This window comes from Nomascus leucogenys, chromosome 10 (genome assembly GCF_006542625.1).
Source record: "Nomascus leucogenys isolate Asia chromosome 10, Asia_NLE_v1, whole genome shotgun sequence".
NCBI lineage: Eukaryota > Metazoa > Chordata > Mammalia > Primates > Hylobatidae > Nomascus > Nomascus leucogenys.
In genome coordinates, this window is record NC_044390.1 from 29017917 (window position 1) to 29033144 (window position 15228).

Below are 15228 nucleotides of genomic sequence, written 5' to 3' on the forward strand. Positions count from 1 at the left end.
CTGTGCATGGCTGTTATTTCATTGGAATGCATCAGTTGAAATATTGAAATACATCCATAACAGTGGGTAAATATTCACTCCCTGAGCCCTTAAGTATTCCTCTTTGCAGTCCCAGATCCCCCCCCTCCACATACCACCCCATGACCCAGCAACTAAAAATTATTAACATTAAATGCTCTGTGACTGTTTAATATCAAATTGTGGGCTCTATGCCAACATTTCTGGCAAATCATTATAAAATTTGTTGTTGCTTATTTTTGTAGAAATATTATGGCTCTTCGAAATCATTTAGTTTCAAGCACACCTGCCACGGATTATTTTCTGCAACAAAAAGACTACTTCATCATTTTCCTCCTGATTTTGCTTCAAGTCATAATAAACTTCATGTTCAAGTAGAAGTTCTCTACCATTGAATCAGTGAACTAGAAAGATCTGATTTGGCCTGGGACCAGTGTTCAAGTTGGTTTGGTCTTTATTAAAAATCACAATATTCCGAAAACAAAAAAAACTAGGAGATAAATGTAGAGGTATTGACTTTTTGTATCTTTTATCTTCACACTGAAACAAGAGCTATCCTATTTGATTATTAAAGTGAGCTACGTGTTAAGTGCCAGGACATTTCTAGCTTTTGTGAGAATGTGTCTACATGTGAGTATAATAAACCCACGTGTATACACACTTGTCTCTTATGTACTCTTACCTGACAGTAGTCTTTGTATTCTATAGTATGTTCTGAGATATAATGTTAACATTGTTCATAACAAAAAATGCTATCAATATTATAATTATGTGTAATCTGTTTTCTTCATAAAACAGGCACAAAACTTTTATCAGTAAGGAATTACAGATTAATGATGGAATAATAGACATAATTAATTCAATACACTACTGTTAAAATCATTTGCAAAGCACTCAGCTCAATTATCTTTTAGAAAGAAAGAAAAAGTATGAATGGCCAAAATGAATACATTGAGAGAGATAAATGGCAAATTGCTTTTTTAAAAGTTTACAGAAGATTTTTTTTAACCCCTAGAATTTAATATTTATAGATCCAGGTAAATATATATACTTACGTGTATATCAGTATAAAAACACTGGTGTGCAATTAATTGGATTGATTATAATACCACCTTAAGCACTTGCTGAAAAAAGTGTGGTCAAAATTGATTGCTGTCCTTTTGTCTTATTTTTGTTTTTCTTAAGTCAGCTGGTTCATAACATAGGCCAAATTCTAGAGGTGTTTATAGGGCATTTGAAGTGCTGATAATTCATGTTTTTTTCATTATGAAAACTTATTTTAGCTTTAGACGCTAGTGTGTTCAGTGAATAAGTAGAATATGAAAAATTATAACCAGTATTTTACTTCAAAAGCCAAAAAGAGAAAGGCAATAAGAAAAGACACTTTGTGATGGCCTTTATGTGTACATTAAAATTGGTTTCTGTAAAACGTGCAATAAGTTGAGTATCTATGAAGAGTATCAAGTTCTGAAGTTTAATTTTTTTATTACCCTCCTCTCCTTAGTAACTTCTTTCTGTGGCAAAACCACAATTCTTTAAGATTCCTGTTGTTCAGGCTAAGGCAAACTTTTTTTGTTTGTTTCTTCAGTTTAATATTTTGACTTTATGTTTTTACATAAATATTTATATTCCTTGAAAGCAATTTTTGCCAAGGTAGTTAAGTTTAGGAATATGTTGTTCTAAAATATGTCTTGGAATCCTGAAAGTATAGATTTTGAAATGTTTTTTAATGAAAATGGTCAGAGAGAATAATTGCCCCGACCACATTTGCCTTTCAGTAGGAGGAGGCTGTGAAATAGTAAAATTACAATTGTTTATGCCATGATAAATACAAAATTGGTAAATAAATACATTGATTGGTAAATTATGAGAATCAAAATGATAAAAAGAGCCTGCTTTTTTTCCTAACCAATATAGCTATCTTAAGTATCCTTAGGTTTCTATGAAGAACCATTTCCCATGTTTTGTTGGCAAAATAATGCTGTATTCCGTATGTACATGTGAAATGATGTTTTAAATTGATAAAAGCATAAATAAGATCTACCTATACCCAGTATTTTCATGATATTAGAACAAATGGATTTTTGGTTATATTTTATATTTGTCAATATAATTTTTGTATTCACATTCTGTTACACTTTGCCTATTCATTGATATATGATATTCTGTAAATATTGTAAAATTTGATCTTTTTTATGGTTTAAATTAGTTAATTACATACAAATTGGCTTATCACAAAAATCGTCATTAAACCTTGTTAACATTGTGTATTGGTGACCCACCTCTTAGGACTTTGGTCTTATCCATGTGTATGTTGTTTTCATTTGGTCCAAATAATATTTTATTTGTATGGGTATCTTCTAAGACTAAATAGGTAGTTATGTTCTTTATTTTTAAAATTTCTTTTTAGAGCAAATGTTATGGGTTCTTACCCAAAGAGTCAAAAACTATTTCTTAAGAAAGAGCAGGGTTATTAATGACTGTTCTTTATACACTAAAAGCATGCATCTAATCTAATAGTCCTCTTATTATGCTTTTAGTTGTATGAGTTTCTTTCTATGAACTGAACACAAAACTCAGGAATTGGTGGCTTAATTTTAGATCAGTGCTTGTACTAGGCTTAGTTATATGAATCTTTATAACACATAATTACTAACTTTGTAGCCATATATGTAATTGACTTTGAATGTTATTTACCTGAAATTAATCTTCCTTCACACATGGATTCATAATGTGATTTATGGTTCCCAGTTGTCTGAGAGCCTCATGAGGGTTTCTAGGATTTATGACCTTATGACCAGTTTTTTTCATTTACCAAGATTTTATTTTCCTACATGAAAATTTAATTGAGTAATAATTATTCACATGTGCATTTTCTTTTTAGCAGTTAAATGTACTATGCCATCATCCACCATTTAGTAAGATGTAGCTGGCCCAGGACATGTAAAAAAAAAAAAAAAAAAAAAACAACAATAAATAGGGCATGTGAAATGTTAAGTTACAGCAATAGATATTTTACTTGTATTTCATGTTAGTACTTTTTTGTTTTATATCACTTATAAAGGTACAGTGTACTCTTTGTCACAGCTCAGTTGGTAACTGCATTCCATTGAAAAGTTGGCCTTGTAAAATACAACTCTCATTTAATATTCATGCTTTTGTGCCTTTAAGAAAATATTTTTTGTCATTTTTTGTGTTACAGAACTATAATGTGATTCAAGGTGTTTATAGGCTTGTCATAAAAGGGTCATTTCTGTGTGTCACTTTCTTTTTATATAGCTATAGTATATTTAAACAATAATGCTGTCTTTTATAGGAGTTTGTCTATTTACCTATTCTTTACTCAGACATTGATGTAGACTTGTCAGATTATTCTGAGTATTGTTAACAGTGCCTTTTCGACGGAATTCACACTTTTTGGCTGTCACCTTGTGCCATATACACACAAAATTTTGTGGAAGGCAGTTTTAACTTTCTGAAGAATATCTGTCAAAATTTAAGAAAACAAATGTATAAAATTCCATTTTTTCCAGTGTTTAGCATTTCTAGTAAGCAGTGAGGTTGTTTGATATACAGTGATGATGGTATTATTGATAAGCCATACATGAGACTGCAGATTATATTGAATCATATTAAATCTACAGAAATAAAATATTAGATTTATATCAAATTTTCCAATTTGAACCAGTGGGGAAAATCCCACAGAAATCAGTAAGTTTACATTTCAATTTCTATCTTATTTGACTAAGTGGAAGGAGATTCTTTAAAATATATAACCTGCCATTATGTAATTTGGTTTCATTTTATTCTACCTGTTGTGTGAGTTTAGTATATTTAATTTACTTTTTGTTACTCTTTACATACTGTTTATTTTTGTTACAGTTTTTAATTGAAGATGGACTGTTAAAACTGTATAGGACCAGTGTCTTATTAATATGATTAATATATTTAGAAGAGCCACACGAAACCCATGACAAAATGAATGTGAATATTCTTTCTAAAAATTTAGAAAATGTTATCTTTTTGCATTTATTATGTAAAATTGTTTTACAGTATCAAAATTTTTCATTTAAAGAAAAAAATGCCATGAAACATTTGAACTGATGAGCCACAGAACTTCAGTTGAAATTTTTTTCATTTTTTAGCATGCTAAATATACATCTGAGTTTAAATATTCTGTTTAATGGCCATTCATAAATTCAAGCACTACCACTGGTCAGTTTTGTGTGATAGAATAAAAATATGTTACCTGCAGTGTAAGTACAGCACACTGTCAAATTCTTTTCCTTAAGGTGCACAGTAAATGTACAGATAGTTATAGGCCACTGTTTTGTAATGTAGTACATTTCTAATCTGTTATTCCTAACCTATTATAACTGTTTGCAGAAAGAAAAGAATTTTTCTAATAATCTGTAAAATTATGCTAACTTCTACAAGTAGGCTTCTAAATAAAATTTTTAAAAAGAGCAAACGGTGATTAAGTGACTTTTAATACAATATGATGACTAAATTAGTGCTAATTTGTTTTAATCCCCCCTTTTGGAGGGATAGGGATAGCTGCAAAGGATGGCAAAGGGCTTGAAAGGGATTCAACAGTGAGAATCCCTGAAGTATGCTTTGCTTGGTGCCTTATATTCAGTCTTCTCGAATCCTCTATGAGAACCTTAAGTGGAAGTTAGCCAGATTTTATACATGAAGATGCTGAGGCTCAGAGAGGTTGAAAGTCTCCAAAAGCTACAGAGTAAGAGTGGTAGCCGACTCTTACTTTAAAAGCACAAGTTTGAATCTGTATCTCCATGGTCCACTTAAATAGAACTCTAATAGCACTTCACTTCTAAATGTCAGGAATATAATCCACTGCTTGAATCTATATTGAATAATGTAACTCCCTTGTTATGAGTAGCACCACAGAAAAGCCCTACTATTAAACATATACGAAATCCATATGAAAGGGTTTTTCCCCCCCTCAGATCACCTATTAGTCCATACTGAGTCAACATCAGATGAGTTCCGAGACATCATTCCTCTCTGGTTTTCCCCCACCCTCCTTTCTTCCCATTCTTGCTCTCTGCTCAGGGTCCAGTTGCTTCTGGCTGTCATTTGGTTTGGTTTTATTAATTGGAGAGAAAAAGATGGGAGGGCCTGCCGGTTCCTCCTATCTTGTTCATAGCAATAAGGATTAAGGAAAACGGCCCCTCATTGTCCAACCTCATGAAATATCTACAAGATCATTTTCTTGCTAATATTGGCATGCTTTGACTCTAGATGATGTATGTTGTGCTATTATGCTAGTTGCATCTTCTGCATCTCACAAAATATCACTTGGAATAATAAACCAGAGAGTGCTGACCTACCACAGTAATTGGGTGGGTGTGTCAGAGGCATCTGAACCAGAGCAACTCCATCCTGAATAGGAGCTGGGTAAAATGAGGCTAAGATCTACTAGGCTGCATTCCCAGATGATTAAGGCATTCTAAGTCACAGGATGACATAGGAGGTTGGCACAAGATACAGGTCATAAAGACCTTGCTGATAAAACAGGTTGCAGTAAAGAAGCCAGCCAAAACCCACCAAAACCAAGATGGCCACGAGAGTGACCTCTGGTTGTCCTCACTGCTATACTCCCACTATCACCAAAGACAGTTTACAAATGCCATGGCAACGTCAGGAAGTTACCCTATATGGTCTAAAAAGGGGAGGCATGAATAATCCACCTCTTGTTTAGCATATCATCAAGAAATAAGCATAAAAATCGGCAACCAGCAGCCCTTGGGGCTGCTCTGCCTATGGAGTAACCACTCTTTTATTCCTCTTTCTTAATAAACTTGCTTTCACTTTATGGACTCGCCCTGAATTCTTTCTTGCATGGGATCCAAGAACCCTCTCTTGGGGTCTGGATTGGGACCCTTTTCCTGTAACAGGTGTAATATAAATATTTGTTGAGTGCTAACTATGCCAGGCACTATGCAAAGTGTTTAGTGAACATTCTCCACCTCCTCAAAACCTTTTGAGATTTTTATTTTATATATGTTATCTCCACTGGTTTTTTTGGCGGGGATTGTTTTGTTTTGAGACAAGGTCTCGCTCTGTTGCCCAGGCTGGAGTGCAGTGGTGCTATCTCGGCTCACTGCAACCTCCCTTCCCGAGTTCAAGCAATTCTCATGCCTCAGCCTCCAGAGTAGCTGGGATTACAAGCATGGTCCACCATGCCCAGCTAATTTTTGTATTTTTAGTAGAGACGTGATTTTGCTATGTTGGCCATGCTGGTCTTTAACTCTTGGCCTCCTGTGATCGCCCACCTCGGCCTCCCAAAGTCCTGGAATTACAGCCATGAGCCACTGCGCCAGGCCCATTGTTTTTAAAGATGAGAAAAGCAGAGATCAAAGAGGTTACTTGGTGAATGCCACAGGTAAGGAAATGACAGCAAACCCAGGTCTGAATCCAAAGCCCATACTCAAAAGTGCCTGTGTTTTAGGCCAGGCAAGGTGGCTCATGCCTGTAATCCTAAAACTTTGGAAGGCCAAGTCGGGAGGATCACTTGAGGCCAGGAATTCAAGATCAGCCTGGGCAACATAGGGAGACCCTGTCTCTACTAAAAGAGAAAATAACCAGGCGTAGTGAGGCACAAAGCGACTTGAAGGCTAAGACAGGAGGATCATCAGCTCAGGAATGCGGAGCTGCAGTGAGCTATGATCGTGCCACTGCACTCCAGCCTGGGCGGCAGAGTGAAACTTCATCACTTAAAAAAAAAAAAAAAAAAGTTGTAATATAAGAGACGGTATTTTCTGTTTTTGGATTATATACAATAATCCTTGGCCATGTGTTTTAAAGCATACTGTTGATTACCAATGTGATTAATGGATTTAAGTCTTCACATCGGCCCGGCGTGGCGGCTCATGCCTGTAATCCCAACACTGAAAGGCCATGGCAGGTGGATCATTCAGGTCAGGAGTTCAAGACCAGCCTGGTCAACATGATGACATCCCCATCTCTACTAAAAATACAAATATTGGCCGGGCACAGTGGTGTATGCCTGTAATCCCAGCTACCTGGGAGGCTGAGGCACGGGAATCGCTTGAACCCCGGAGGCGGGGGTTGCAGTCAGCCGAGATTGCGCCACTGCACTCTAGCCTGGGCGACAGAGAGAGTCCATCTCAAAAAATAGAGTCTTCGCATCATTTCTGCTTAATATATTTGTGGTGTCTGTAGAGTTTTATTGTGATACCTGAGTCTAGGAAATGTGGTAAAGCCTCTGCAGCAGACATAAGGCCTGCAATTCATGGCTGTGGCCAGGCTGTCCTCACCTGTCCTGCATCTACAAATTATTTCCGTTATGGTAAGGAGAGCAACTCGTGGAGAATGTGTACAGAACATGCGTGAATCCAAGGCAGAAGTTTTGCCCCGGAACAAGCAGCTTCTGGCAGGGGATGAAAGCCAGCAGAGTTCCAACCGGGGTGCCCTCTCCTTCACGCAGGCCCCACTACCGTATGGACTTAGGAAGAAAGTTTCTCGGGAGACTAAGGAATTTGGGGGCAGCGGACGCCACTAGAGGGAAATGAATTCACCTAGGGAGCCAGAGAAGGGCTTAGGGTTGCCGCTCCAGGCACAGCTGCTGGAAATCCTAGTCTTTTTTTTCTGTCTTCGCGGACAACGGGCCAGCTCACCCCACCTGGCAAAGCTGCAGGGCTTTTCCACCAAGCAGACAGAAGGGCAGCCCTCTCGCCCAACCAAGAAGCCGTGCTATCCCCGCTTCGGCACCTGGCTTCCGGGTTTTCTCCCCGCCTATTCCGTTTCCGGCCGTTCCCACCCCGGTTTTCGGTCGGCCCCGGTGTTCTGCAAGCTGGTCAAAAAGGGGAGGCGGCCCAGATGTTAAGTTCTGTGGCCGCCGCAGGGTCTGTGAAGGCGGCGTTGCAGGTGGCCGAGGTGCTGGAAGCCATCGTGAGCTGCTGCGTGGGGCCCGAGGGACGGCAAGTTTTGTGTACGAAGCCCACTGGCGAGGTGCTTCTCAGCCGGAATGGAGGCCGCCTTCTGGAGGCGCTACACTTAGAGCATCCCATAGCCAGGTACCCGCGTCCTACACGCTACCCCGTAGCCGGGCACCCCAGGCAGCCTCTGTGGAGCTCTTGTCCCATCCTGAGGTGATACGTACTTAGGAAAGACTGGCCTCGGGTGAAACCGCTGTATGCTTGGAATTAGAGCCCTGCCCAAGGGAACACTCCTGCACCCCAGATCTTATCAACTCCCAAGACCACTTCTCCCCACTCCACCCAACCGTAGAATCTTGGAATAGGGCAGAGTTTTTTCCAAGAAAGGAAAAAACTAAGGATGTATCAAAGGAACAATATTCTCATTTTATGCTTATGGCTGTGTAAACATGGTTTTAAGATGTGAGAAGCCGGCCTTCTGAAAATGAGTTGCTTTATTTCTTTTTTGTACAGGATGATAGTGGACTGTGTTTCCAGTCATCTCAAAAAAACAGGAGATGGTGCAAAAACATTTATTATCTTTCTTTGCCATTTGCTTAGAGGACTTCATGCAATCACAGACAGAGAAAAGGATCCTTTGATGTGTGAAAGCATTCAAACCCATGGAAGGCATTGGAAAAATTGTTGTCAGTGGAAATGTATTTCCCAGGCTCTCCTAACGTTTCAGACACAAATATTAGACGGTATTATGGACCAGTACCTAAGTAGACACTTTTTGTCTATCTTTTCGTCTGCTAAAGAGAGAACATTGTGTAGGAGCTCTTTAGAGTTGCTCTTAGAAGCATACTTTTGTGGAAGAGTGGGAAGAAATAATCACAAATTTATTTCACAGTTGATGTGTGACTACTTTTTCAAGTGTATGACTTGTAAAAGTGGGATTGGTGTATTTGAGTTAGTGGATGACTATTTCGTAGAGTTGAATGTTGGTGTCACTGGCCTTCCTGTTTCAGATTCCAGGATCATAGCTGGTCTTGTGCTTCAGAAAGATTTTTCTGTGTACTGCCCAGCAGATGGTGACATAGGAATGGTGATAGTAACAGAAACCATTCAGCCTCTTTTTTCCACTTCTGGATCAGAGTTTATTCTAAATTCAGAAGCACAGTTTCAGACATCTCAATTTTGGATTATGGAAAAGACAAAAGCAATAATGAAACATCTGCATAGTCAGAATGTAAAATTGCTCATATCTAGTGTGAAACAACCAGATTTAGTTATTTATTATGCAGGGGTGAATGGCATATCAGTGGTTGAGTGTTTATCATCAGAAGAAGTTTCTCTTATCCAGAGGATCATTGGTCTTTCTCCATTTGTACCACCACAGGCCTTTTCACAGTGTGAAATACCTAACACTGCTTTGGTGAAATTTTGTAAACCTCTTATCCTTAGATCCAAAAGATATGTTCATCTAGGCTTGATAAGCACGTGTGCATTTATACCACACTCTATAGTTCTTTGTGGACCAGTGCAGGGTCTCATTGAACAACATAAGGATGCTTTACATGGAGCATTTAAAATGCTTCGGCAATTATTTAAAGGCCTTGATCTAAATTACATGACACAAACCAATGACCAAAATGGCACTTCAAGTCTTTTTATTTATAAGAACAGTGGAGAAAGTTATCAAGCACCAGATACTGGTAATGGCTCAATACAAAGGCCTTATCAGGACACAGTTGTAGAGAACAAAGATGAATTGGAAAAAACTCAAACATATTTAAAAGTACATTCTAATTTGGTAATTTCAGATGTAGAATTAGAAACATATATTCCGTATTCAACCCCCACACTGACACCAACAGATACATTCCAAACAGATGAAACGCTGAAATGTTTGTCTTTGGAAAGAAACAGGCTAACTGATGATTATGAACCATTACTCAAGAACGATTCCACTGCTTATTCAACAAGGGGAAACAATAGAATAGAAATTTCTTACGAAAATTTACAGGTCACAAATATTACTGGAAAGGGAAGCATGTTACCAGTGAGCTGTAAGTTACAGAATATGGGTACTTCCCGGATTTACCTTTCCTCATCTATGCCAGCTGGTTGTGTTTTGCCAGTAGGTGGTAATTTTGAGATCTTGTTACATTACTATCTTCTCAATTATGCCAAAAAGTGCCATCAATCAGAAGAAACCATGGTTAGTATGATAATAGCTAATGCACTTTTAGGCATTCCCAAAGTCCTTTATAAATCTAAAACAGGAAAGTACAGCTTTCCACATACATATAGAAGAGCTGTCCATGCACTGCAAACCAATCAACCCTTGGTAAGCAGTCAGACAGGTTTGGAATCAGTAACAGGTAAATACCAGCTACTAACTTCAGTTCTTCAGTGTTTGACAAAAATATTAACCATTGACATGGTAATCAGTGTTAAAAGACACCCTCAGAAAGTTCACAATCAAGATTCAGAAGATGAACTATAACATCAGAAGTTTTTAATTAACCAAACTTTTTATCTAACTCAAGCCAAGTAAAAGCAGGCATGTGACCACTGGTTCTAAAGTCACTTCAGTCTACTTAGGAAAATAGTGTAACTTTAAAAGTCTTTAGAAGAAGCACACTAAGGTCACCAGACCAGATGCAAATATTAAATTACTTTATGGCACAAATCTAGAGGGGAAGCCAAGATTTGGCTAAGTGTGTCTGTTTTTTCCCTATTTTATGCCTTTGTGTCTCAGCTCTGTGTTCGCCTATGTGTTTAGGGGAGGGTGTTTCTTTATAGCTCCTTTTTACTCTTCTGTATCTTTTTCACTCCAGCCCTCCTTCATCGTTAGATGTTTAGTTCATAGAATCATTTAATCTCTGGTTTGGGTGGGCTTATTCTAATTGTTTTTAATATTGAATACATTATTTGCATTAATTTTCCCTACTCATGCTTTGTAAAGCTGTGAGTAAAACGCCCAAATTATTTTTTCAAAAAGCATAAAATTAAATTAGCAGTGAGTAAAAGACTCAAATTTTTTTTCAAAAAGCATAAAATTAATTTTTACTTTTATGTAGTCATTGGTTTATTGCCACTTCGTTTGGAAAACCTTGGATAGATTTTCACCTTCGATATACCTTTGAATATATGTTACCTGAAATATAACTGTGCATTGTGAACTCTTTCATTTCTGTAGTAAAAGATTAATACTAGAAAGGATATACAATTAATACTTTCATTTTCTCCTGACCCCAAGAGCTTGTAAGGATATTTCATGTATTTACTGGTTTTTCTTGTATCTAGTGCATAGCCAGAGTTCCACAGTAACAAATAATTTGACAATTTTTATTTCTAATGTTTATTTCTGTCTTAATTTTTATTTCTAATTTATTTCATTTACAAATGTTCGTATTTTAAAAGCTTATCAGTGTAAATAATATGATGCATCTTATCATGGACAAGGACAGTGTTTTCTACCTTTATCAGTTCTCTGTAATACCCAAAACAGTGCTGTATTTACTCCAAGTATTCAGAAGTGCTTGTTGCATAAAACAGTGTTATCTTTAATTCATTCCTCTAAATACATGTTTCCAATTTACTTATTCAACAGATTCTTACTTGGGATTGACTGAAGAAAAGAAACTTTAATTACAGTTGAATAAGTGTTGACTAATGTATTTTAAAAACTATAATATCACGATTTTTTGTATTAAATATAATTCTGGTTTTTTAAACATTTATGCTATATGATGCATTATTTTGTTTCTGTGAATATGGAGGGAATAAATTAGCTCTTTTGCTGAATTCATGGATGAATGAACCTTAAAACTGCTGCATAATTTTTTTCATTTTTTTAAGTTGCCTTTCAGGTCATTTGGTCACTTTGCTTTTTTTGTGGTTGTTTTAAACACTCCTCCATTACTGTAAGCATTTAATGACTTCCAGACATGCCCAGTGCTTTGTATATGATAAGCATTTAATAGATATAGTCACTAGTCCAGGAGCCCTGTTGAGGCAGGATTGGGGCTTTGTATGTTTGGCACTTGGTCTAATATCTTACACACAATAGATGCCTATTGAGGGCCTATTTGTTGAATGAATCAGTCGTTTTGTCCTCATAGATGAGATTATAATTTCTATAAACTTTCATGGGCAAGGGATCTATTTTGGGGAGGAGCAGAAAGTGTAGAACAGATCTACGCAAAGCAATCCTTTTTCTTTTCATTAAAAGAAACCCCTCAAAAATAGTGGTAAAACTTTCATGGATTTATCCTTATTTACAGAATAACACTAGAGAGTTTACATCACTGAGTTAGAAAGGGAAGCACTTTTAAAAATGTAATTACATTATACTTATACCCTCTACCACAAAGGATGTGAAGTGACCTGCAATAAGAACAGACCATCCCCACCCAAGAAAAGGAACAGACAAAATTACAGTAAAATCTGAATAAAAATTAAAGAATCAAGACCAAGGAAAATGTAAAGACAAGTTAAAATCAAAATCAAGATCATGTTTCTATTTTTTACTGCTGCATAATGAATAATCCCAAAACTTAGTTTTTTGTATCATTATGTTATTTACTTGTGGTTCTGGGGGTTGACTGGGCTTAACTGGACAACTTCCACTGCATTCTATTGTTTGAACAGTCATAAGCATCACCTGAGGTTCAAAGGAGAAGAATGCAGGCCCCACCACTCAATGGGAACAGTGTCAGTGTCACATCATAAGAGCATGTGGGATGGGATATGTTGAGGCAGCTATCTTTGGAAAATACAATCTGCTACACCATGGGAGGGAAAAGACAAATACGCATTAACTTCTCAGCTGCATTTCTTTTTGTTATTAAGTTACATGTCGATCCACCTCCCACAAACACATTTTCTCCAATAACCTTGATAGACCTTCTTATTTTTTCTCATTGGGCCAGCATGAGCCATTTTTATTTTCAAAGCAGTAGACACTAAATAGTTAAACTTGAACATCCTTGAACTGATTCAGCCAGGGATGCTATTTAATCATGTTGTACAGGAATTGCCATGTTATCCACATTTCAGACTAAAAGGGAAGGGGAAGAAGAATGCAGTTTGAGCCTGAACTTTTATCAGAAATTGCCCATCCCCTCCCAAAAGAAGTAGAATATGTCTTTCTCATCATCACAGCTTAGCAGAGAAAACAAAAACTACAGCTCACAAACCATGTATATGTATGTATATATAGTTATTAATTGCAACTTTGTCATAGCAAAAGATTGCTAACAGCCTAAAAGCTAGATGGATTCACAAAGAGATAGAGGCAATGATTTGGAGGGGTGGGGGGAAGAGATACCAATCAATCAGGAGGAGGTAGGAAGATTTCTCATTGTCATTTTGATTTTTGAACCAATTGAATATTACCTATATAAAAATGAAATAAAATTTTAAAATAGATCTAGTGCAAGCACATAGAGAATACTCTCCAAATAGTAATTAAGTAATAAGGACCCTGATCTAAGGAAATGCAAGATCAGCGTGGAAAAAAAACTGTGAGAGACACCCTGACAAATAAGTAGAACTTTGACAATAAAAGATATACACCTAAAAAAAAGGAATATTCTCTTAGCTACACCTGGCTTAGGTTTGTCTCACCAGTTCTGGAAATATGAGAACATTCTCACTTGGCAGGCTGCAAAGAGATGTGAGCTGTGGAAGAGTGCCAGCAAGCAGTGCTTCGTTCTCGGGGGAATTTCCACAGTGCAGGGTCTGGCTCTCCCTTATGCAGACTCACCATCAGATTTTTGTCAGCACACTGATTATGGCTTTGTCTCAGGGGCTAACTCACACTAAGCTTGTGAATGTGATAAATTTATTTACAGTGAGAACTCTACCAGGAACTAGAATATTCCAAGTCCATATGGCCAATCTTTCCTTTATGTGTGGATCTCTATGGGAAGTCAAACAATAATCAGGTGCTTGCTCAGTAAGCGTGGAATCAGAACAAGAGAAATCAAATGAAATGTATGGTCATCTTTCCAGTCCATTCATGCTCCAGTTCCCCATGGCATAGTCCTGGCCCTCCTCTACCTATACTTGCTTCCTAGGAGAGCCTATCCATCCATGGCTTGGGTGCCAATAGATGCTGATAATCCCAAATTATATATTTCCAACCTAGACCTCTTTGAATTCTCAACTCATTTATCCACCTGCCAACCCAGTCTCCACTTGGATGCTCACCCTTAACGTGCCCAAAATAGAATTGCTATTTCCTATATCCTAACCCTAGCCCTCCCACTGTCGCCCCATGTCAGTTAATGGTACCACCCATCTCCCACCTGCTCAGGACAAAAATCTAAGAAACACATTGACCTGTCTTCATGCTCCACAACCAATCTATCAGCAAATCCTGCTGGCTTTAAATACAAAACGGGTTTCAGATCCACCCATTTCTCACCACTGCCACCATTGCCACTCCAGCCCAAACCACTTCATCTCACCTGCACTAGCTCATAATGGCCTTACAGTTCTCTAGAGTGAATCACCGAAAATTTATTTAAAAATTTAAACCCACAAAAAAAGTGAAAGAGTACAATGAAACCTTCATCTAGATTCACCAAATAACATTTTACCCACTTTGTGCATGTACAAACATGCACACACACACATTTTACTGAACCAATTGAAAGTAAGTTGTAGAAAGCATTATACTTTATCTTTCAATACCTCAGTATGTGTTTCCTATGAATAAGAAGTTTCCCCTACATGAGTGATTCTTTTGAAAGGCAAATCATGTCATATTCCCCTGCTCAAAGTCCTCCAATGATTTTCCCTCACACAGAATGCAATCCAAATTTGTCATAATCTACAAGGCTTAGTGTGACCTGACCCCCACCTATTCCTTAGATCTCATAGTCTACCAGTCTCCCTCTAGCTTACATTCCACCAGTTACACTTACTGTTTCTGTCTGGATAGGTTACACCAAACTGAAATATCCCCAAATCTCACAGGCTTAAAACAATACAGTCAGGCATGGTGGTGTGTGCCGGTAGTCTCAGCTACTCAAGAGGCTGAAGCAGGAGGATCTCCTGAGCCCAGGAATTTTGAGTCCAACCTAAGCAACAAAGCAAGAGCCCATTTCCAAACAAAACAAAACTAAAACAACCACAATACAAACAGTTCTTACTCAGATTACACGCCTACTAGAAGACAAGTGGTGATTCTGTTTCCTTCCTTACTGCTAGATCTAGGCTGATGGAGCAGCCACTATCACACATTAGCAATCATCGATCGTACCAGAGAGGGAAAAAGAGCTCTAGA

The 15228-nt window shown here is 37.5% G+C and overlaps 2 protein-coding genes across 5 annotated transcripts in view; both read left to right on the forward strand.

Annotated features, from left to right (window-relative positions):
• Positions 1 to 4489, forward strand: part of OSBPL8 (oxysterol binding protein like 8) — a 216193-nt gene extending 211704 nt beyond the window's left edge. For 2 of the 4 annotated variants that reach the window (XM_030819936.1, XM_030819939.1), the window contains one exon: positions 264 to 4489. In XM_030819936.1, the coding sequence (XP_030675796.1) occupies positions 264 to 396 (133 nt within the window). In that variant the 3' untranslated portion in view covers positions 397 to 4489. The remainder of the gene's footprint in view (positions 1 to 263) is intronic. The other 2 variants (XM_030819938.1, XM_030819937.1) reach the window with 1 other exon arrangement.
• Positions 4490 to 7808: 3319 nt separating this feature from the next.
• Positions 7809 to 11754, forward strand: BBS10 (Bardet-Biedl syndrome 10). The gene is made up of 2 exons (XM_003259566.3): positions 7809 to 8081; positions 8457 to 11754. Exons 1-2 carry the CDS (start codon positions 7885 to 7887, stop codon positions 10432 to 10434), a joined length of 2175 nt encoding a protein of 724 aa, XP_003259614.2. The 5' UTR covers positions 7809 to 7884; the 3' UTR covers positions 10435 to 11754.
• Positions 11755 to 15228: the final 3474 nt, after the last annotated feature.

What these genes read in the sequence shown, in the direction of transcription:
- BBS10 (XM_003259566.3), top strand. Translation starts at nt 7,885, where the DNA reads ATGTTAAGTTCTGTGGCCGCCGCAGGGTCTGTGAAGGCGGCGTTGCAG. An exon ending in TTAGAGCATCCCATAGCCAG is followed by an intron (nt 8,082 to 8,456) that starts GTACCCGCGTCC and finishes TTTTTTGTACAG; the next exon opens with GATGATAGTGGACTGTGTTT.